The sequence below is a fragment of the Acipenser ruthenus genome, chromosome 4 (assembly GCF_902713425.1).
Source record: "Acipenser ruthenus chromosome 4, fAciRut3.2 maternal haplotype, whole genome shotgun sequence".
NCBI lineage: Eukaryota > Metazoa > Chordata > Actinopteri > Acipenseriformes > Acipenseridae > Acipenser > Acipenser ruthenus.
Window position 1 is genome coordinate 33276732 of NC_081192.1, and position 24419 is coordinate 33301150.

Below are 24419 nucleotides of genomic sequence, written 5' to 3' on the forward strand. Positions count from 1 at the left end.
ACCATATGCATTGAACAAATCCAGGAATGTCACATGGAATTCCTCCCTCTCCTTTTTAGCTGATTGAATTTGTTGCCAGATCACATTGATGTGTTCTAAGCATCCTGGGAAACCTGGAATGCCCGCTTTTTGTATTGAAGTGTCAATGAAGCAGTTCCTTAATAGGCAAGTTGACAATCTCTGAGCAATAATGCTGAAGAAAATCTTGCCTTCTACGTTTAATAGGGAAATAGGGCGAAACTGACTGATGCTTATAGAATCTTTTTCTTTAGGTATAAAGACTCCACTGCTTGGCGCCATGCTCTTGGTACAACCTGTTTTTCCCATGCCATTTTCATCAATTTCCACAGGATTTGTAGAACTCTTGAAGTACTCTTGTACACTCTGTACGGAACTCCATTAGGCCCTGGAGATGATGAAGCCCTTGCTTTTTTCACAGCTCGCTCTACTTCTTTCCACTTAGGTGCACAGTCCTCCATTTGGTATGCTGGTGGATTGATAGGTGGGATGTCTCAAGGAATTGACATAGGCTCCTGCCTATTTGAATCTGTATGTTTCCTCCAAATATCTCTCCAGCTCAAACTTAAATGCTTTTAGTGTTCCATTCTTCTCACTGGTGAATAACTTCTTTACAAATTTGAATGTGTCTTTATAAAAGTTAGTTCCTGCACGCTCCTTCTTTTTTGTAGCGTTTCTGTAGGCACTCAGCTCTGCGCAATGTTACAAGCTTGTCTTCTGTGACCCTTTGTAAGAGATTGAGTCCCTCCTTCTGACTTTGTTCTGGTCTTCTCCATTGCTTCCTCAGCTGTATCCTTTCTCTAACTAAGCGTTCAATCTCCTGCTGCCGTCTAGACTTTACAGGAATAGTTTGCACTTTTTCCTTTTTTCCACTCCAAACCTCTCGCTTCCATATGCATAGATGATGTCCCCAAATTTATCCAGCTTCTTTTCAACTGTTCCACTTAAGCTTTCCAATGTGAATATCTTTTGTTTGCTTTCATAGCAACCAAACAGATTGTTGTGGTCTAAATTTAAATAGACTACACAAAGTGCTTTAATATATTACATTTAATATGCTTTTTTTTTAAATTGTAAACTCCATTATTGAATTTACTACTATTATACACACCATTTTTTTCAATAAACATTACATTTCTCTTGTTGATTTACAAATGTATGCATATGTTTCCTTTCTAAATTGCACTTCAGACTATAATTTAAAACAGTATTACTGTAATTGATTAAAAATAGTTATCTCTTGCTCTGGTAAACCATACGTTGTGGGGGAAAATTAATTTGTTTTTGTTTGCATTGCAGTTAAATTTGCATTCCTTGATTTTCCATGGTTAGTTCTTTTCTTTTTTCAGCTTTGTTCACTTAAGTGCTGTAGTTAATTATCTTCATAAACAAGCAATTTCACATTTTGTCTAACATATTCATTCATAAATATTTGGTCTTATATGAAAGGACCTAAGCAAGGGCAAATATGCATTGTTAAATCGGATTGTATATTAAGATACTAGTAGTGTAGCCTTGAATAATACTGTCAATTATCCTAGGCTTTACCTCTCTACTTTAAGCATACAAAAGGAGTGTGTTTTGTGAGGGTTGTACATTATACAATGAAGACAAAGAAAATAAAAATATAAAAATGTACCATTCATTTGGTTAGGTCCTAAACATGAGTACCTTTGGCCTGTGCAGAGAAATACCCTCTCTGCCTAATGCCTTTTCAAAATCAAGGGACATTTCTCAGGCATTACAACAAGTTTGTCAGTGACATTCATCTCCAGCCAAAGCTTTAAATTCAAAACTGGAGCTATCAGTAACAGAAAAATGTAGATCACTAAGACCTACAGTAAGTCACCTGTACGCCTGTGAAATTATAAATTTGACAGCGAGACAATGGGCCGATGCCTTCTAATCCCCATCAGATTCTAATACCCTTAATAACATGTGCTTATGACTTTTCAATTGTAATCTTAACTGGAGAAGTGGTTCCATAGATAGGTAGACAGATAGACCATATACCCCTAGAGTATTATATGCAGCATAATAATAATAATAATAATAATAATAATAATAATAATAATAATAATAATAACTAAATCAAGTTTTACACAATTGGACAAGCAGTTCTCTAGATATGTGCAAAACTCTAATGTGTATATGTCGAATAATAAAACTGGGGCGGATTCCTAGTGGTTTACTTAAACGCAGGTTCATGCAATCAGGAGCTTGCAAGGTCATATCCAGGTTGTGATGCATTGGCCTTTGGGCTCACATTTGCTAGAGAGGAAAATCATCTGGGATTGGTTCGTCTCACAAGCTGAAATCGAACCTCCATTGTGAAGTAGCTTGTTAACATGAAGCTTAGGTTGGTCTGGTGAGAAGAGGCTAGATTTGCTAGATGAAGAGAACAGAGGTTGTCTGTTGGTTTTCAGCCCTCTTGAGTCCGTACTTGGGTTTCAGTAATGAGGTGACATTCTAAGCCCTATTGGCCTCTAGTTTTGTGTTCACCAGAAAAACATGTTTAGAAGATTCTAGGGTTTGGTTTGGTACATCGTCTGTTGAGTAACAGTGTCCAGACGATTTGTTTTTCTGATTCGCATTTCTAGGCGTTAAACATTTCCAATAAACGGATCGCGTGACCTAACTTGGTCCCTGGCATCGCTCTTTTTGACAGAATGATTATAATCAAGAGGTGTTAGTGTCATAGATTGTGTAAACTCCCCAAAGAATTCCTTATCAGTGTTGCAGTACAATGCTGTAAAATTGGCTTGCCACATTAGAAGCTGGTTCAGTTTAAAAGTCACAGGGTTTCTAGCTAGACTCAGTTACACACAGATATGAATGCTAGACTCAGTTACACAGAGATATGAATGCTTTTGATGTCCGTAGCAGAGGATTTGAGATTTGAATCCAAACGAATTAACAAAGAGCATTAAATATGTTGAGGGGGGAAAACAAATCTGTACTTCTTATATTTGACAGGCAGGACATAATGACAAATAAAAACCTACAGGGCATCTCTTTACATTTTGCGAAGAAAAAACCATCAGAAACAGCTTTTGACTCTTAATTTGTGTGCACCGTAATTTAGATAGTTGAGCAAATGAGCATTGTTTACTAAAAAAAAAAATTCTAATCTGGAAGATTATCTGCATTTTGTTACATGCCAGAAACCATTTAAATGATAGAAAACTGACGTTTAACAATCAATTTGCTTATCTTTCAATGGTATCATACTGGATCGAAAATGAAAATGTCTTATGGCAGTAAATGTATACATATTTACTAAAGGTGTTAAACAGTAAGTCACTTCAGATGTCTTTTTTAATAGAATTTTTTTGTTTGTTTTAATTCTTCGCAAAAATTCTGTGTTCCTGGGTTCTGATGCTCCAATATTGGCATTTGTTTTCTATACATGTATGTGCCTATTTACAGTAGTTTAAATTCCCCTAGTGAATTTTAACTGTTTGCGCTGAACATGTATGCTTATTTTTGCACCAGTCCATTATAGAGTACCCATACGTAACAATGGATAACCATTCAGAGTAGGACATATTATGCCATTACATATGGAGCACCAATTCCCACAAGCTACTGTATCTTGTCTGCAACAGTAGAAACTTAAATGACAGAATTTTATATTTTAGACTTTTTCAATGTCGTAGGACCTCTGGGGATGGTTGGGCTCAAAGCAGTCAATCTGAGAGCTCTCGGCCATCCGTATTTTAAGAACTGCTGGTAAAGATCAACACAGAGGTCCTGGTATTTTGCAAAATAATCATTTTTTATATTTTAAGTTTTAAAAGAGGATATACGCTGTGTACCCTTTTGCTCTTTAAAATGTAATTTTGGGGACCAACCAGCACAATAGTTACATTCACAGAGAATAAGATATGTTACAAACTTACAATATTTGTAACATATCTTTAAAAAAAAATAAAAAAAATAGGCTAACTGTTTTCACCTCTGATTGTTTAAGATGTGCGAGTCACAAGTACTGTACCATCCAGTGATTATTCGGTCCTTTTCTTTCACTGAAATTAAACTCTGTTCTGACGATGTTTGAAAAAGCTTGCACAATCAAGCAACGAATAAGCAAAAATAACACAGAATGGCATTTAAACCTCTCAAAAAAATACATAATTCAAATTAAATGACTATCTAACAGACTAATGTGATTTGCTCAGAAGGATAGCTTTCCTCTGATGACATTCAAACTCAGTTTCCAAACAGGCAGGAACATGTCAGTCTGTGTCACGAGCATGCAGGGACATGCAGGTCTGCCTCTTGGGCAGAAAGTAACACGCAGGCATCCTGCCCAGGCAGGCAAGAACTTGTAAAGCTGTCTCAGACGGGTAGAAACATTCAGAGCCTGGTCTGAAGCAGGCCAAAACATGTAGATATTCTGCTCAGGCAGGTAGCAACATGCACATCAAATCTCAGGCAGGATGCAGCCAGCCAACCTGGGTTTCAGGCAAGCCGTAGCTTTTAGATCAGCCTCCCGGGCAAGTAGTAACTTGTACTATGGACATGTATTGATTTCATTATTTGAACGGATCAGTGTCAATAAGGGCAAATTCAAAATAGGCTACATGTCACTTCATAGTTGACAATATGCCTGTCTCAGACATTATTAATTTGATGCTTGTCTACAACTCTTTCCTATAGCCATGTACTTGAAACTTGGCTAGGCACACTGACCTAGACATTAGTTCTTTGTGGAAAAAATGATATTTGAAGATGGATAATACAGATTATTATTGTTTCATGAAAGGTATCTTCGGATCTCAGCTCAGTTCTGATGTCTTCCCAAGAAAATGGTGTACATTTTTGCCAAATTGCAAAAAGCTTTAAAATCAGGATTATACTGCACCGAAATATATCCGTGTACAGTACGTCAGATTGCAAGCTGCAAAGGCACACTTTCTGTTAATATTCATGTTTTTGACTGTCATTCACACAGCAAGTCTCCAAAGCCTCTGAAATGTTTTTCTGCCTGTTTGAGATGCACATGCACAAGTAGGCCTGTATGTTCGTACGTAGTTCATGCCTGAAAGTCAGAGAGCAAAGCTAGCAGTTTATTAGATGTCACATATTTCCAACATATAATAGTTTTCCTGTAATTCTGCTACCCATTTTGTTTTTGTGATTTGGTTTTACACCAATGAGCAAGTACAGATACAATAAGTAGTTCAAACTAAGGATGAGAGATCTTTTTTTTTGTGTACTCCCAAACTACTGTTCCCAACAGTTACAGCTTCTATATTAGTCCAAAACATTTTGTATAATTTCTAACTAAGACAAGATCACCTCTTTACAGCTTGAGAGGCATTGGAATTCAGCTGTCTGTCTGAAATATCAGAATGAAACTCTTTATAAAGCAGAGCTACGTGTTGGAGCTTGCGTGAACAGTAGGTCTACGTGTCGCTACATGCTAGAAAAGCATGTCTGAATGTTCCTACATGCATGAGAGGTACGTCTGCATGCTCCTGCCTACTTAGGCAAAACCAGATGTTGCTATGTGTGCTGGAAGTCTGTAAATCAGATATTTATGTTCCCATCTGCTTTGTAGCTCTGTATTTTTGATTTTTCAATGTTGTTTTCTTTTATACTTATTCAAACAAATTGGCGACTGGTTTTTGCACTCTTTTCACCTTTCTGTCGTGAAAGAACGCAGGCAACATTGAAAGTATACGCGATACTTCTGAGTTTCTTCCTGAACATATTTCTCAAGAATAATAAAGTAGTAAAATGATAAAAGCCTGTCATGTATTTCTCAACAACTCAAACTCCCAGAAGCGTCACACATTCATTGGCTCACGTTCCCAGTAACCTACCGCTCCTTTTCCTATGACTGATGCGTTTTCAATGTCGACTGTGCTCCTTTGTGTTAATGAGGTGATTGGGAAGTGCAGCATTGAACTATCTGCATGGAACAATTTTATATTTATTTCTTCACCAATAGCTTCGCCATGAGAACTTGCCGTTGATTTTTTCTACTACACTCGTGCAAAATGTAATTGACATAAATATACAGTTAACTTGTATACACAAGGTTGGTCTTTAAGTAAATTAACACAATATTTTTGTATTGGTATTTCAGCTACCAGTGTGCACTACACTTTACCTCCCTTAGAGTTTTCTGAAAAAAGGACTACTATATCTAATGGGCAAACTGAGTTCTGAACAGGGCCAACTTAGTTAGCCTTCTACAAAATTGCAAGTCCATCATACCTGTTTGAACGAGATTGTACGTGCAGCATTCCTTTTGGAAATATTTTACAACTTGGAATTACAAAAATAAAATGAGAAGTGTATTTGTTTAGTTTGATTTTGTTTCTGTTTATTTAGTGTAAACTTCTGGATTCAATTGTACTTCTGTATTTTTTTATTTTTATTTGATTTTTTTTTGCTAAATTGTAATGGGTTTATATTCATAACATGCCAGAAAACAAAAAGCAGAAGACCAGAACAAAAGCCTTCTATTCAAGCTCAAGTCTGCTGTTGTAATTAAATTGTTTTGTGTTTATTTTTAGGTGTGGCAAAACCTCTGCAACAATTGCACAGTTAACAGGTTTCATGATGAGCCAGCTCAAAACAATATAGAACTGTTGGCTCTTTAAAAAAACATAAAAAAACACAGGTAATTCAAGCCAATAATAATGCAAATTGCAATTCAGAATTCCATGGCAAACAGAAGACATGGTGTTCCATAGTTTTAAAATGTTTTATTGTATATACAACATCAGTAAGTAAGCTCTTAACATTGTGCAGCAATTTGTTTCATTGTTATTGTTGTAAATAAATAACTTAGTTTCTGCCTTCTGCCTCTCTTTGTTTAGGTATGAAGATACCTGGGTGACCCTTCACAAGCGAGCCAAGGAGTCTGCAATAGCTGGCGAGGTACCAGTAGTTTACTTGATATTTTGTTAATATTCCTGTTTTGTTGAGAAAACATTATAAGGTCATTCAAGAGTAAAGTCATAAACACATTCATTTCTTGCTGATTAGAGTTGGGGGGAAAATAGCAGAGATATTGATTTCCCCCACCATCCTGCTCAAGAATCTACACAGATTTACTCCGTTATACCTGCCTTACAGGCGCTTCTGTATTAAGGACTGAGAATTTGATTTGCCACATTTTGCCACAAGTTATCTTGTAGAGTGTAACGGACGGACAGGATCAGTGCGTGAAGGTTCCCATGTTTTGAATGCAGACCTGTGACAGAGAGCAAATGAATCCTAGTCTCCCTCCCAACCTGTGAGTGTGCTGTATAACAGGAACAGTGTGCCCCGGACTGGATGGTTTGGCAGTTCATTCCAGTGTCAGTCGGAAGTCGGCCATCCAGAAAGGGGGCACAATACCAGAAGTCATCGCCTTAAGGTGTCAGTCATGGATTGGAGGATACGTGATTGCACTCGCTACCAAATGGGGCATGACTGAAGGTATATCATGGGATGTGGCCAAGCAATCTGTTCCTTGGATATGGTTACGGAAAGACCTATAAGGACGAACTGTGTTATAAAGAAACCGTGAGTTTTTTGTGGTGTTTTTGCCTGTCTATGTACACTGTTATTTAGCATTATAGAAGGCTATACTCCCAGCAAATAAACCTGGACTACACTTCACCATTGTACACGAATAAACCTGTAACTCACCACTTTCAGTAAGAGCACTCACTTTTGACTTGTGACCGTGTTGTGTTTGTGTGTGTCTAAGTGTATTATTGTTTCAGGACTGAACCCCATGATTTACCTGGGCGATACACATCGTTGTGTAGAGCCAGGTATTATTTGTCAGCAATCAAAGAGCTGCTTTTTCACCGTGAACTGTCTTGTGTTTATCATTCCTGAGCACCGCATCACCACTGCATCTGTGCACTACAAACCACACAGGACCCTAAAAACCAGGCTCAAGCCTGCAATGTGGGTAATAAGGAGGCTGCTAATATACTGTATCTGTGTTTGGCATTTCAGGCTGTGGATGAGGAAGTGGTGATGCTTTCTGCGCACTGGGAGAAGAGGAGGAATGGGCTCTTGGACCTGCAGGAACAGCTCCAGCAAATCCCAGCCTTCCTAGCACACCTGGAATCCATCACTTCCAAAATATGTGAGTCTCTATAATACTTGTATATTATAATATTCTATACAGCATACTATGGTGTTTTTGCTCAGATATACATATATAAAAATTATGCTTCACGGACAGTGAAGATAACAGCAGCATATAAGGCTGTTATCTTCACTGTCCGTGAAGCATAATTTTTATTTATACGTTGGACAACTTTTTAAAATTATTTTATTATCATGCCTTATAAAAGATACAGTAATACAATGTTTATCATTGTATTCATAGCTCTGCTAAATGCAATATTTATTTAATTTAGTGTGAACTGATTTTGATCCGATTACTGTATTCTGATAACTGTTTTGGAGGAAACTGTCAGTGGCACAGAGTACAAGTTTCAATGTCTAAATTGATATTAGAAGAGACAAGTGACTGCAGCGGGTTAGCCTAGTTGTGAATTTTGTTTAGAGTTTTCAGAAAGTTTTAGGTTATTTATACAAACTCGATTTGTAATAATAATAATAATTTGTAACAACAATGAACTGTAGACATAAATCCTAAAAACATCGGCCTTCATGTTAAAATCCTTTTTTTTTTTTTTTTTTTTTTTTGGTTTGCTGTACTTACCTGTGCTTGTGTCCAGAATTACTGTGGATTTGTAAGTGATACTCCAGGGTTCTGCGTTCAGTCTCATATCCTACTTGTAAGTTCCTGAAATAAACAGGGGTTTTATTTGCAGCTCCAAACCGTGTGGTTTTCAATGTTTATTTATTTGGGGGGAAAATACCTATTAAACAGAAAAGATTTCATCTTAATTTCCAATCTCACTCTCCAGAAAATCTCTTCAATTATAACACCAACTACTCATTATAACAGGTTGTAGATCACATTTAAACTTTTTCAGAAATGTAATAAAGATATTCCTGTTGAAGTCAAATATACATGTATGTATATATATTCAAATGTATTCTGTACCTGTTCAGAGGGATTTGAATTCCATTGTGTTCATATTTACCCTGTAATAAAGTTTATGAAATGCTGAAATAAAATCATGTTGAACAAGCTGCACTACTTAGTAGAAAGTCAGAATATACATGATTACAGTAAGATGTTCTGACAACATGGACCAACTTGTCTTCAGATGGAATATTTTATACAGAAGGAAGGGCATGTTTTATTCATAACAACTCATTTCACCGCGTACTCAATTAGTTTTAGTTATTTTAAAACATCTTCAAACACACACACACACATACACACACATTGTGGAGTTGACAGAGGGCTTTATCGTGCAGTAAGGACCACCTCATGTTGTTAAATGTCCCGAGCGATTTACAGTTTACAGTTTCTCTGTTAGTTTTTTGCATGATTTTATGTAGCACTAGTTTTTGTTGCTAATAAATACAAATGCGCTTTATTCTGTGAGTAACGCAGTTTGTTCAGAATTCCATTTGTGGTCTAGTAGCCTTAACTCGGGCTTCGTCCCAGCGGTGGATACTTGGTGGGTATTTACAAGTGCCAAATAATAAAATAATTCTACTTAAAACATGTAAAGAATAAAAATACAGCTAACATTTTTAATTGAATTAGGATTTGAGTGCATGTTCGTGTATTCGTATAATTTTCACTATTTAAGTTACCGTTGGCGAAATAAATTAAAAAAAGTTTTAGTAATTTAAAAATACCTAGTTGCTTGTGTTAATCCTGATCATGCTGTTTGCTCAGTAACTTGTTCAGAGTGTGTGTTCATAAAGTTTATTCAAAGCCTCCTTCCTGGCTTTGTTGGAGAAGAGAGCACCGTTCCTGTGTTGGTGCTGTGATATGCTGAAATAAAGTTGCTGAAAGTAATCAGACTGCATCCAGTTATTTGATTTCTTTTAAGCTGTATCCACACTTGACGCGAGCGAATAATTTAGAAGTCAAATGGGAGTATCCACACCAGCAGCAAGCGACACGAGTGATGTCGCTTTGAGAATTTCACATTGTTAAAATAGAACCAGTTTCTATATTTTTTTTTATTTGTCGCGCGACTGGAATGAAACTGACCAATTAGAAGCAAGGTTAACACCCTTGAAACACATCAAACACTCGCCTCAAAACACGTCATGTCTCAAAACACATCACGCCTCAAAACAAGTAAATCATGGACGACAAAAAGTTAATTTATGAGGCGCAGCAGTATCCATTATTATATGATTGCAAATTGAACGACAACAAAGAAATCCTGAAGAAAGACAATGTCTGGGTGGCTTGCAGTTAGCAGTACTGAGACATTTTCTTTCTCATTTTAAGGTTTATTAATAAGCATAAAAAAATCAGACCATACATGCAGTCCACATATCCAGCATTTAAATGAAAAATGTGCACTTTTGCTGGCTTTTAAAAATGACACATAAAAGGTCCTGCATTCACACAACTTCAACATGTGACCTAATTTTAAGCTGTGGCATTTTGTTTGTTTGTTTGTTTGTTTGTTTTTATGATAAGTAACGTTTTGTTCACTAAATTGTTCTGTGGCACAAATCCGTGACAAGAAGGCGGCCTTTACATACGCATAAAGTGAAGTTTTGTGGAGATTCACCAAACAAACAAAAATATTATTGAGGTCCTACTATTCTATACGTTGTAAAACAAAGCCAGCAGCACATTTATGACACATCCCAACATTACCAAGCTCATACATAGTTTTGAAGATCATATTTATAAAGCATTTTCTGTCAAGTTCACTAGACTCGGATTATAATAATAATAATAGTAATAATGAAGATGGTGATTATGTAGTGTGTAACAACAATGTAATAATAATAATAATAATAATTATAATTATAATAATAATAATAATAATAATGTTGCACTTTAAAATACTTTTAAAAAGTTAATAAACAAAAAGGATCCAAGATCTGCTTTCATCAAGAAGAAAAATGGTAAAATACACAAATACTGTATTTATGTATTTTCGGGCGGATTGATTTGGAACAGTGATTAAACATAGTTTGAAAATGACATTTGAGATCCTTTACCAGAGATTAAAGCCCTCATATTGACCAATCAGGTTAAAGGAAATCTCCGATCTATTTTCTGATATATCTAAAAACCGATCATCCACATGTGATGTAACTTGGTATTGATATTCATTAGCTCAAGTTCTTCATAGTATGATGATCTATGTAATGATGAATTGGTTGACTTCATTTAATTTACATGTATGACTTATTAACATACTGAGAATGTAGGCCATGGACATTGTACAGTATGTCTGTCCTTTTTTATTTATTTTTTGGTTATACTTGAAGAGTATGTCGCATCAAATTCCTTATTTTTTGTTTTTTACTGTCCACTTCTTATGGTGCTTACAAGCATGCCTGAGTGGGTCTTACTGAAATTTCTCAAGTGTTTTAACATCTACATTGTAAAGTGCATTTACCTATTCCAGGAGCTGCTGTTCAGTTCTAGTTGCCTGCCAGAGTCTTCACGGAAGTACTGTAAGAGCTAGTGCCATCTAGTGGTCATTTGTTTTGGATCAGCAAGTGTCCCATTGTTTTGCTGGCAATATACAGCGGAGTACAAGAAGTTGATGGCACTTACTAATATAGAAACACTTTGGTTGATCTAGCCTCTGCAGCATATGTCTGACGCGGACAACTGGAACTGAAAAGCAGCTTCTGAACACAGGTAAAAACACCTTAAAGAATATGAAAAAAAAAAACAGTGATGAAACTTTGTTTTGAAGCTACTTGCTGTTTAATGAATGTATTAATGTTGTACTTAAATATTCAGAATCACCCATCCAGTGGTGATGCAACTTGGTTTTAATTACTAAAATCTTGAGATTATCAGAACCTGCATAGTGCATTATATAAGCTAATAAAGGTCTCAGAAACAATATGACTGAATTTGATCAAACTTTGCATGGACATTTGTGAGTTATTGAACAGAATATCCATGTGCTGTAGATCACAACACAGGACAATAGCACTAAGGGGCACTTGGTATTATTTATAATCTTCACACAGGATTTGAGTTTTTAAGTATAATTTCAGTTTCCATTTAAAGTTGTAATGCCGGTTCAGATGTGTGTTGCAGGAATAGAGAGTAAGTACAGTGAACTGTGGAATAAATGTTGTGTTTGCCGGGGGTGGTCACTTGACAAGCTCAAGTTCATATTATTATTAATATTTTTAGTAGTAGTGAAATGTGACTGATAACCTGTTGGAACGTTGACTGTTAAATAAAGCTTTGTTTTGCCTGTATAGATCGCAAGCAGCATCAATTACGTGTAAGTAAACGACATGTATTTGCATTTTTGTTGAAATTATAAAAACATGATTGCTGTTCTATATAACGTATTTTAAAACTACATGTGAATGTTTTATAACTTTTATATGGATTACATGTAAAATAATAGGATTTTCAATCAAATATAAACAAGTAGGTATAGTGACGGCACCAATAAATTATGCAAATTAGTACCATTGAAGGTTCGAACCTTCCTTCGGTAATGTGTTCCGAACCTTCGAAGGTCAAAATGTACCCTTCGTTGCAGCCCTAATAGGGTGTGTCTCCTATAAGAACTTGTTTCATGCAGTTTGAGCCAGTTCTGGTTGATTAAACCGTGCAAACTATGAATATAAATTATAAAAACGTAAATCATACTCAAGAACTTCTTTTAAACACGATGGCTTTTGTTTTTAAATGTATAATTGTTCTGTGTCTTTTATGCACAGGAGTACACCTGTTTTCATAAACTTATCAAACTTCACAGTTGTGCTGAACTCTGCATCAAGCTCTAGAGCTGAATTTTCCCATTTTAGGATCAGAGAAAGTAAGGCAGTATCTGGAGATGATCACTGTCTTCTGTAGTAATGCTGTTGCTGTCACTTTCTATCACTTAGAGTTAATGGCTGTTTGCAGTCACAGTTCAATTATTGCAGTGTTCAAACTCATAAACCTGAGTTGTAGCAGTTCAGTACTGACTGGCAAGTGTGCATATGTAATACAGTAATATATATTATTCTGTTACTAGAAATGCTGTAGTACATAGTTTTCCACCCTGTGGTGTTTTGATTTGAGATGCTGATGAATAATAGTAGCAACAGAATGCTTATGCTCTGAAATGATCCTACTGTTAGAGGGAGGGGAGGGTGAGGGTATAAACAAAACCTTAAGGTTTACTTAGTGTTAAAGTGGAGTAAATCCAATGGGTTATATTTTAGTGTACAATTTATCAAAACTGTAGGAGTTCTGTAGAGGAAACAATACACAACCTGCTTTTCTAGCTCTTATGTCAGCTTCTGATTTTACAGAAACCACCTTCCTATAGACCTTCAGGAACAAAGTGGCTATTATTCATGTTGGGATGAAGGGGGTTTCAGAATGGAAATGTGAAGCCAAGGGACGGTGACCGGAGATATAATTAACATATGGAGGGCATGCCAAAAATATCATAAACAGGAAGTATATTTTTAGCTTTGTATGCAGAAGAGCACAGCAATTCATTTGGCCATGTAAACATTGCAGAGAAATTATTCAGAGAAGCCTTCATGGACAGGAATAAATAACAGCATGTCTGCAATATTACAGTTACTGTTCAATACTGTCAAATCCTACCATTCTGAAATTAGTTGTTTTCTGCACACAAATAAATTAGTTAGAGTAAACATTTGTCTTAATTCACTGTCATTGAATGGACTTTATTATCTTTAGAGTTGAATATTCCAAAGCTTTTACCAAACAAAGGATTTCTATGTTGTCCCTAATATGTAAAGTCATTTAAATGATTACTACAACAAACCCCTTTTGTTAAGCTAATATTAAAAAATCTCATATGAGATGATATCTTCTTTAACTCTGGCTGTATGTATTTGAAATATGATATAAATCACCTTGGCTAGTTCTCTTTTGGACTGAATTAAGTTGCATCTCAGTATTACAGTACATGCTGTTTTTTGTACATTTGTCTCTGGGTCAGATTTGTTAAACGTGCACACAGTATAATGACAGATCATCATCTGTATCAGTCTTGTCATAGTGCACAGAATCCTACCTAGCCTTTTATCAGATTAGACCTAGAGGCAGAACAGTCTAGGTAGCAGATCTGTCTCTGAGACAACATGGACTTTAACTTGTTATCCTAAAATAGAAATAAAGATATCCCTTTAACACGATCTTACAACTATATTGTACACATTAACATTGCATGTAGAACATACCGTGCTGAAACAAGCTATTCATTTTTAATCAATGTATGTTTTATTACAGTACATATTGTAATTTATTTATTTTTTGTCGGTGAATACAAAACAAAATCACAAACACAGAAATGTTTCCTTTTGATTTCAATAGCTTGCAAGTGTAGTGATAACAAGATTCCACCAGGGGGAGACTAGGTTCACTGTAGTCACAACAATACATTGTTAAAGTCAATGCTTAGTTTTATATATGTTATAAAAGAGACTTGCAGTGTATAGTTTTATTGTTAAAAAAATGTATATAAGTTGGCCCCTGACTCATGCTGTTTACAGGAACCACCCAGGACTTTATACTTTGTAGTTGTATCTCCCCTCTTTGTATTTTGTTTTGGTCCATGCTCCACATTTGTTACAATATATTAGATTGTATCATAAAATGTTGATGCTGTATCAGTTTATGTGACCGTTTATATGACATTACATTACCTGAGCTTTTATTACTAATGCTACCTAGAATTAGTAGTAATAATAACAATATTATTATATTAAACTTTCATATGGAAATTCCACTTGAATGTAGTTTTTAAGGATGAAAGTTAGGCCTCAATACATTTTTCTGCCCACAATACAAATATGTTGTCCAATGAACTCGCTACTCTGTTACTTTTTTTCTGTCATAACATCTGGAGTTAGTTCTGATGTCCTTTGCCCTGGAATTGGTCATTGCTGCCTTGGCATTAACATCAGTCATGAGGCACGTTGCCAGAGCATGCCTGAAAGACCATAAGCGATCCCCTTCTCTCACTTACTGCCTGCCACCTTGACAAGGGCTAGAGCTCCCTGATTAGGACATGGCATTCAGTCATGTTGATAACCTGTCCTAGCTTTCCCTTGTCTGTCCTGATTTTGTGTCTTGGAATTTCAGTATGCCTTCCTGAGACACAAATAAAATTGATTACAGACTTTACTTTCAGTATGTTGATTTGAATTGTTTTTTACTTACACTTTTCTTTTGGGAGACTGTGGCCTGTGTACCCCCCCCCCCCTCCTTTGCATATTTTGTGTGTTATGCTGTATGTGGTGTGTTTCATGTTGTGTGTTATATGTGGATATAGTGGTGCACAGAATATAAATTGGCCTATGTAGCACGAGTGTTGTAATATGTATTTAGGCACGAGGATTGCACAATCACTTCACGTGCAGATAAAATGTGGAGCAGTTGCCATGAATGCTAATATTTAGCCAAAGGGGGGCAGCATGACCATATCAACTTCATAATCCTGTCCATACTCATTACATCTCAAGAAATATGTCGTGTTACATTTAGTTTACTGTTTCTGATATATTCTTGTGGTAACACTTAATAATGATTAAAACCTTTGATTTATTTAACTTCTATAAGCTGTACTGAAATCCCTTCAAAAACAATATGTCTATCACAACAGGCTGAACGAATTTTGCCGGTTATACCGTAGAGTCCAGTTTTCTGTACAGGCCCTGCCACTATCTGGTTCTAGATGCCAGCGGGATTAGTGGCACAGCGGAATTAGTGGCACAGTGGGCTACATCACCAGCCTTGTATGCCTTTTATCTCAAGAGCTCTGTGTTCAAATACAACTCCAGTCAGTAAAATGACTTTGGTATCTGAACCTACAGTAGTGCCCACTGGACATTAGTGTTTGCTTGAGAAAGGACTGAATGGCAGGGGTGTTCAGGATTGAGTTTCACTCACAGAGCTGTGAGGGGAAGCTGTCATGGTACCTGGTGGCAGCATGTCAGACTGTAGCCTTGAGTGCCATTGTCCTTTTACCCTTACTGAACACCCACATTTATAATAGTTTTTGTTAAGTTAGTTCCCAGTTGTGACTTTCAACCCAGACTGCAAACAGGAGAGCATAGAAATACAGCCTTTTGGCGTCACTTTAGCCATTTTTTTTTCACCATGATTGCAGGTATTGAATTGCATAAATGGAGGGTATTTAGGACTGGGATGACAGAATAAGGTTACCATTATATTTGCTAGGAATGATGATATTATTTGGGTTTTATTTTAGATTTCAGTTGTCCTGCAGTTGATCTGTGCAATACATTATATATATATATATATATATATATATATATATATATATATATATATATATATATTGTTTATGGTCTTTGTTGCCATTAGCTAAATCAGCAAGTCAAGGTGATATTCATATCCTGTTTTAGTAGGAACATTTCTATGTTCACAAAGTAACCAAGCAACATGTAAGCTTCAGATAAGGAGGAGGGGTGCGGCACACTCCACCAGTTCAGAACCGCTGTTCTAAATAATGATAGGGTAAAATTGTCTTTCATAATTAAGTAATTCACAGATTTGGGTAACCCAGTTAGTCCATGTTGACAGTGTATTTTACATGTGCTGTGTATTACTGTATATTTCCCTTCACTTATTCACTGACTTCAATATTTTATGGGGTTTTTTTTATGTGTAAGCCTCATAATGAAGTAATGAGGGGATACTGTATTAATACTGTACCCCCTAGTCCTCTTGTTTTGCATTTTGGTTTTCATTTTCAGTTTTAACTTCCAAGCCTGATATAATTTTACTGAAATACTAAATAGCCTGCCAAATCACAGCCTAAAAGTTGTGAAAACCAGATCGATAACATGACCCAAAAACAACAATGGAAGATGATTACAAGGGACACTGCGCTCAGTGGTGAGAAGCGCAACAGTTGTTTCTGATAGCTTCACACCTCTCGCCTCAAGAATCACATAATCCATATCAGCATCTTACCACTGTTACTCTCAATACTATCATAAAGGCTGTGTGTGAACACAGAAATCATCCATGTGGATACCCCTGTAGTATATGGAGCCTTTGTGCAATCAAGTGTTACTGCTAAACCTCTTGTAAGAAATAGCCATTCAGAGTTTCATCATATTTGGAGGTGCATAATAATACAGCCTTTAATTGGTCATTCAATTGGATGGTAGTATTGTGAAAACAACGCCTAGATTCTAATACCCTCAGCTAAGTTATTGACAATTGCATGAGCAGTAAAAATGTAAGTGTGACACACACAGATGGATGGACAGATGGCTCCGTAATATTCCTACCAGTTTATAATTAGCATTTCTTATAAGAAAGTGGATTATTTACTAATATTTGAAGAAACTGTAGCTTTTTATTGTAATTCCAGTTGAAGAATATCTCATACAGTGATTGACACAACAGAGGCTAAGTAGCTTTGTTCAAAAGCACAGTGGTCCCATTATCATAGTCCTTGGCATTATCTCTCACCAGGAATCTGTCCATCAGATCTTATGGCTGTATGTCACACTCTCATTGCAACATATCTAGAGAACCACTTGTCCATTTGTGAAATTTGCTAGGATCTTCTTTAGCACAAGGCTGTCTGTGTCAATCCGACTGTACTGTATGTCATGCTTACATTTTATATACTGTATATCTTGTGAACCGTTTTTATAGAGTGATGACGTACTTTAACACAAGCTATCGTGAGTAATCAGTATGACGACATCTGCCTGTCTCTGTATGTGAAACCTGAATACAGTGTACCTTTTCACGTTACGTTACTCTAAGCCGTGGCAGAGTCTGAATGCCACTGCACACTGAATATTCTGTTCAGATCCGACTGCTTTGGACACATGTTCAGTCCCTATATTGACCAATTAATCCAAGCATCACTGTTTTCCGGTGAAAAAGCAGCTGTTGGATTCTGTTGTCAGGTTTATGTGTCTCCCTGCTGGGAGTTAGGACAGTGATTTAGACCGAGCACTCGACGGGTTAATGCCTCTGTTCTGATTAGGGGCTGTGTGGAGTGTTGTCTTGTCAGTTTTTTGGATTGCTGTTGGTGATCTCTGTGCGCTGTGGATACACTGCAGGGATTGTCTGCCTCTGGCACCAATGTTAAAACAGATTGGGCTGGGAACAGGCTGCTCTTCCTGTACCCCTGTCGTACCAGGCTGTGGGATCCATCCTAACAACCGCCTTTCTATTAAAAATGAGCAAAAACACAGCAAGCGGAAGTGATTTTGTCTCAAGCAGTCCTTGTTGTTCCCCCTCGACTTGCTTAATATGCATAAGGCTGAAAGCAATAAAGAATGCAGCACTTCTGAATTGTATTTAGGGTTATAATGAAGGACACTGAATAAAACCTACATCCATTGTGTATTTTAGTAACCAGTGATTTTTTGTACTACAGTCAAACCTGCTTAATATCACTCCTTAATGTCACTCTCTGCTTATTATCTCCGCTTTGAAATGTCCTAGTCAGAATATAATGTGAGTCAATGAGGACAAACTCCTGAAAATGTCTCTCTGGTTATTATCACACTCGGTTTAACACTAGCACCGCCATAGCCGCTTTTTGAACGGCTTTTGCAATTCAAATTTAAATATCTCCACATATGTGAATATCTTGTGCATGTCCGATCTTAAGTGTTACTAAATATTTGAATTAAAAACCCATACGGTGTTTCAGCTGCAGAATCGTAAAAATGAATAAGTTATAAGCACTTGCTTCTTCAACCGCCAGACCCGCAGTTTATGCGGCATATTGAAATCAATACAATATAGCCGACAATTTAGTTTGGGCTTTGTAATAAAATCAATGTGATTGTGAAATAATGTATTATAATCCTGTTGAGCGCTGGAAACACTGATGAAAGACATTCTACACATCATATATTATTGGTATTTACACTACATTTCTCAATCAGAACAACTGTGCCACCCTGAGTGTGACGGTGCAAAAACAACAAAAAAATGTGCTTTTATAAATTCAGCGCGTGCACACTATATGCGCTGATATCAAACTTTGCCTGTTTAAACGTATTCAGTTTGGCATGGTTAATACAGCTGTAGAAAACGGGTTGAACGCTGCACACAGCAGGCAAGTAAGCAGGTGAGTAACAGTCCATTTAATACGGTGACTTTCTTTTAAAACAGGTACACACAGAACGCTTTCTTTCTTTTCAAAGAAACCAAGCACAAATGGATCCCGCAAGTCTGCGGTCTGGGTTACTCAATGGAGAGATCTGTTTGGCGAGTGCACCAGCTTCACTTCATTCCAGGCTGCAGACGCGTTGCAGCTTCCTCCGGCCAGACCAAAATATAAGCCCTACTCGCTTTTTATTTTGCAGTCACTCCACACAGGTACCTTCGGTTCTGGAATAAAGTAGTCCTTTCTGGTCCCCAACACTGTCGCCCTTTTTAATCTCTGTTCCCGTACTTCTGCACAACGAAGCACGCTGCTCTTGTCTCTGTTCCACTGACTTAAACAGTTGCTGTACAATCTGTACTCAACTAATGAAACGGACCGACAACACCACTCGGAATTTCAAAGTTGCTGCTATACAAAAAGTACCTTTCACAATTACCTCCCCCCTTTTCTAATTGCTGACCTGCCTTTTAAAACCCCCTGGATTCCCGCGGACATGTCACCTGACTACTGACCTCCGGAATAATGGGAGTTAAAGTTTCTTTATTTACTATTCCGTTCTGCCACCGTAACACCCGTCTTTCTAGTTTTGAGCTTTGGGGAAAGATATCAGCATCCACACGTTTCTGATACCTTCCTCGTGCGCTCCACACTGACGGTCTGTTACAGTATATTTGCTCTTTTTGAAAAAAATAATAAAGTTTAATTTTCAATGTAAATACGGTGTTTCTGCTCTGAAAATGTTATGTATGATGTTCATAAATAAAAATATTAAGTTGTATCTGATTGTTTTGTTTTTCATTTTCATATCGAAGCCGTTTTAAAATGGAGCTGCACATTTTGTGGGTGTGGCGGGTGTATGTAGTCCGAAATCTCTGCGGTTCTAGTGTTAATATTAGCAACATTTAGTAGTCATTCACCTGAGTTTTCACCCCACCTAATATCAATCAAAGCATATGATTAGAAGGTTTCCATTATTTCACATTGCAGGAACCAGGCCTGCGTAAAGGGACTACTAGAATAGTCTAAGTGCTTGTGACTTTAGCAGCAGAATAGGGGTTTCCCCTTGACTACTCGGAAAACCGCCTCCAAGGCCAGGAACCGAGGAACTTCCCCCAAGGGAAAACTAAGGAAGGGTAGAGGATGAACTAAGGCCTCACTGGCTTACTGAGAAGTCTAATTGAGAGAGGTCAGACTCGGCTGATGCTCCAAGGCCGCATGGAGAGCCACCTTCAATAAGTTGAGTCAATGACTAGGTAGAAAGTTGGGAGCAAGCTTTGCTCTCAGAAGGGGGAGACAGATAGATTTAAGCAGGAGAATGGAAAACAAAATGTAGTTAAGTTTTTGGCCGGGGGTCCCCTCTAACCAGCGGGAAATTTCCTCTCGGAGGGCGAGATGACGTTGTTGGTTCCTAAGGTTGGGAAGTAAGCTTCACTTGCCCCCAAAAGAAGACCCCTGGCTCCCCGCAACTGCGCGACCAATGCAGAGAATAGAGAGAATTGTTTTATTTATTTATTTATTTATTTATTTATTTATTTTATTATTATTATTATTAAAAGTAATCTAACCCCACCCCATTTTTGTGGAAAGAAACCCTAGTGGTCCTGACGGAGAGATGACCCCCACTCCAGGCATGCTAGCAATACTTTGTTGAGCGGAAATAATATCAAGGAGAGAAGAGCAAATGTATGATTCAGCTGCTGAGGAAGGACTGGTTGATTTAGCTTAGGCTGCTGATATTGCTGCACCTATATGGAATGAATGGGAGAATACAATTGGGGAGGAAGGCCAGCTTTAGAAATTAGTTGGAGATAGAAGATTGCAAATATATGAATTTAGTTGAAAACCAGTTTGCTGAATGGGTAGAGGGAAAGGTTGAGCTGAGGAAGCCAGATATCTGAATTGAGGATCTCAAGTAAGGATGTGGGTTTAAGCTGAGGAGGAAGATTTTAGATTTCTGCAGGCCAGACATCTGAGAACCATTGATTAAGAAAAATTCCACCAAAACCCATAGAAGAAGCATCTGTATGGAGTGAGAGGTCGTGGGGGGCAGAAATGAAGTCATCATAAAACAGAGAAAGGCCATTCCAGTGCTTGAGGAATGATGCAAATTGCAAAATTTAAATGTCCCAGGAGTGAAAGAAGGTTCAGTTTAGAAATGCAATGGTTGATCTCAAAGGATTTAATCAGAGCGAATGTGTTCCAGTTTATCGGGAGGAAGTCGAGTTTCAAATCGGGTAGTATCCAAAGTTATTCTTAGTAACTCAAGAAAGTGGACTGGACTGATTGGTTTTCTCCTCTGAGAGGGGGACCTGAGTTCTAAGAGTGCTTCACCTGGAGGGGCTGATGGAGGGAGATATAAGGAGAAAGTCGTCCAATAAGTGTAGCAGAAAGGGGATGCGATTTAATATTGAGTAGAATCCAGCAGAGGGCTTCAGAGAGGTAATCAAAGATCTTATGGTTGCTGCGGCATCCAAAGGTTAGTTTAGTAGCGAAGTACAGTTGCACCTTCCAGCAGATACCAAAAAGATGACGGAGAGAAGGGAGTATAGGCATGACTTTGAAGGTGTCGAAAATGTCTGCTTTAGCTAACCAGCATCAGATATGGTGATGTAATGAAGAGAAAACTGATCCGAGGGAATGAGAGAATTAATGCTGCTGATAGAAGAGCTGCTAGGGGCAGAGAGGTCAATGATGAGGCGCTTCTTGCCTTACGTTTTCCTTGTAGCTACTCCAATAGGATTGATGCAGAATTAAGGGGAAGGGAGGGGCTGAAAACGGGGAATTGATGAGAGCATCGATGACTTCTGGTTCCTTCATAGCAGATTAGAGGTTTTTACAAGTAATAGAGGAAGAAGGGATGGATTTTAAACCATTAGAAAAACCATTAGTATGGCCAGAAATTAGAAACAAACGATCAGGGTGCTATTGAAGAGCATCTGATAGAGCCGGGATGTTGATGGGGGGGTATAGGCGGTTAGTAATGATGAATGGCATTTAGATGAAAGAGGGCAGATGGAACGTGAATGAGCATCGCCACATAAACTGCACATATGTAAAAAAAACTGCATCCTTTGGAAATACTGAATGAGGAATTGAAATTATTGCACAGCTGTCTGCCGCCGGAATATTTGATGGCTCTTCAATGAGACTCTTTGCTTGTTGAAAAAGTAGGTAGAGCTGAAGAATGAATAGGAGGAACTAAAGACGCACGATTCCGAAAAAAAGGAGTGTTGTCGAGAGCAGGGGAAGAATAATTTGAGGTTGATGAGGCTGAAGAGGAGGCTGCTTTTGGACAGAGGTAGAATGGGCGGTGGAAGCACAACACACTGCAAGCGTTAGCACCACACGAGAGACCACTGAAGAATCTATTAAAGAGATCAGGATCGGGTTGAGCCCAGTCAATCAGTGTATTTTCCAATGCTAACTGAGAAGCTGCTTTGGCTGAAAAAGCTTTATGAGACTGTGGCAGAGATGGCTGCAGGGGAAATGAAACAATAACACAAATGGTACGGGCAAAACGGCGCTGCTGCGCTCGTATTTTATTAATTACAAACTTAAAGATTTAAACAAAACACACAAAAGAAAAAGCACCTTGGCCAAAGCAAAACAAACACAAACAATAGTGATGTTGTTAAAACGTGTACCTTTCAAATCGGGTAGCATTCGCTCTCTCTTTCTAGTTATGTTTTTCTCCTAGGCTCTCCAAGCTCTCCTACGCTCCTCATTCAAATGAGCCTAGAGTGGGTCTTTTATATTCTGTGGCTGGAGCCTTAGTTACCCATTAGTCAAATAATGACCTTATTAAGGCTCCAGCCACATTCCCACGAGATTTTATTGGGATGGGGATTGAACCTGAAGACTAGCAGCGCAAGAGCAGGTGTGGGCGTGGCTGAAGCAGCGGGAGAGACGAGCACTGTTGCTGTTGCCACTGATGAAGTAATGGCTGCCGTTTCCAAGCGAGTGATCCTATCTAGCGCATCCAGGCGATCAGATACTGTAGAAATGGTGGTGGAAAGAGGATGAATGAGTTGCTTGATATCGTTAAAAATCTGATGCAAATCGGATGAAGGATTAGATGAAATTGGAATCTGAGGGGTTGTAGTCGCTGGATCGGAGGCGAGTGAAGCCTTATATCGGAGGCAGCAGTGTGGAGTAGTGGTTAGAGCTCTGGACTCTTGACCGGAGGGTCGTGGGTTTAATCCCAGGTGGGGGACACAGCTGCTGTACCCTTGAGCAAGGTACTTTACCTAGATTGCTCCAGTAAAAACCCAACTGTATAAATGGGTAATTGTATGTAAAAATAATGTGATATCTTGTAACAGATATCACATTATTTTTTGGATAAGGGTGTCTGCTAAGAAATAAATAATAATAATAATAATAATAATAATAATAATAATAATAATAATAATAATAATAATAAAGTGAAGCTTACACAGCAGAGGCAGAGCGTAAACTGACAAGTTTTGATCTCTGCTGTGACTTTTGAGGGGAAAAACAGATTCTGCCGATCTGGAATTGCAATATGAAACAAATTAAGCAGCCCGATCGCTCGCTGCTTCAATGGGCAATCCTTTTTTGAAAAGAGCTTTTGACGAGTTTGTCGATGGGCCAGTCCTTGTAAAAAAGTTGCGCTGGAGAATCACCCTGAGGTTTGATGCGTTTAGAGCAGCGGAATGGCAGTGGGCACAGCTAGATAAGCAGAGCTTGAAGCAGCAGGATTGGCGGAGAAGATGAAGGAGAGGATGGGCGGATTTCTTTTAAAATTTTTTCGGTGGATTATTTGTTGAAGGGAGACAGCCAGAAGGAGAGAAAAAAATCTTCATCTGAGTCAGATGAAAACGAAAGCTGCCTCGAGCAAGTAGTCATTTTTTTTTTAAAGATTCGGTCTGCAAGTCTGCGTGGTAACCGCAAACTGAAAAGCAAGACGAGAATTAGGAAGCTGGCCACGTTTAAATAGGGTGACTGACAGGTATTTTAGCAGGATGACACAAGCGAATAACCCCAGCTCCAGCCCCCCGAAATACACAAAGTTGCTGTACAGTATTGAAACATTATAATATAAGGTACAGCACAATACAGCATACATAACCCTACAATGTATATGTTTGCAGCTTTCTTATTACATTACAGTGTGTCTTATTACATTACATTACAACATGCTCAAAATAGCAGCCTGTACCAACTGAAAAATAA

General features: G+C 37.8%; 1 protein-coding gene across 3 annotated transcripts in view; it reads left to right on the plus strand.

Moving 5' to 3' along the window:
• The window catches only part of LOC117400230 (dysbindin-like), a 121303-nt gene that overhangs the window by 15022 nt on the left and 81862 nt on the right, over positions 1 to 24419 (plus strand). For all 3 annotated transcript variants that reach the window (XR_009328451.1, XM_033999846.3, XM_059022304.1), the window contains 2 exons: positions 6855 to 6915; positions 7990 to 8122. Coding sequence is in view for 2 of the 3 variants with exons in the window: in XM_033999846.3 (XP_033855737.2) it covers positions 6855 to 6915; positions 7990 to 8122 (194 nt within the window). In the remaining variant the exon portion in view is untranslated. The remainder of the gene's footprint in view (positions 1 to 6854; positions 6916 to 7989; positions 8123 to 24419) is intronic.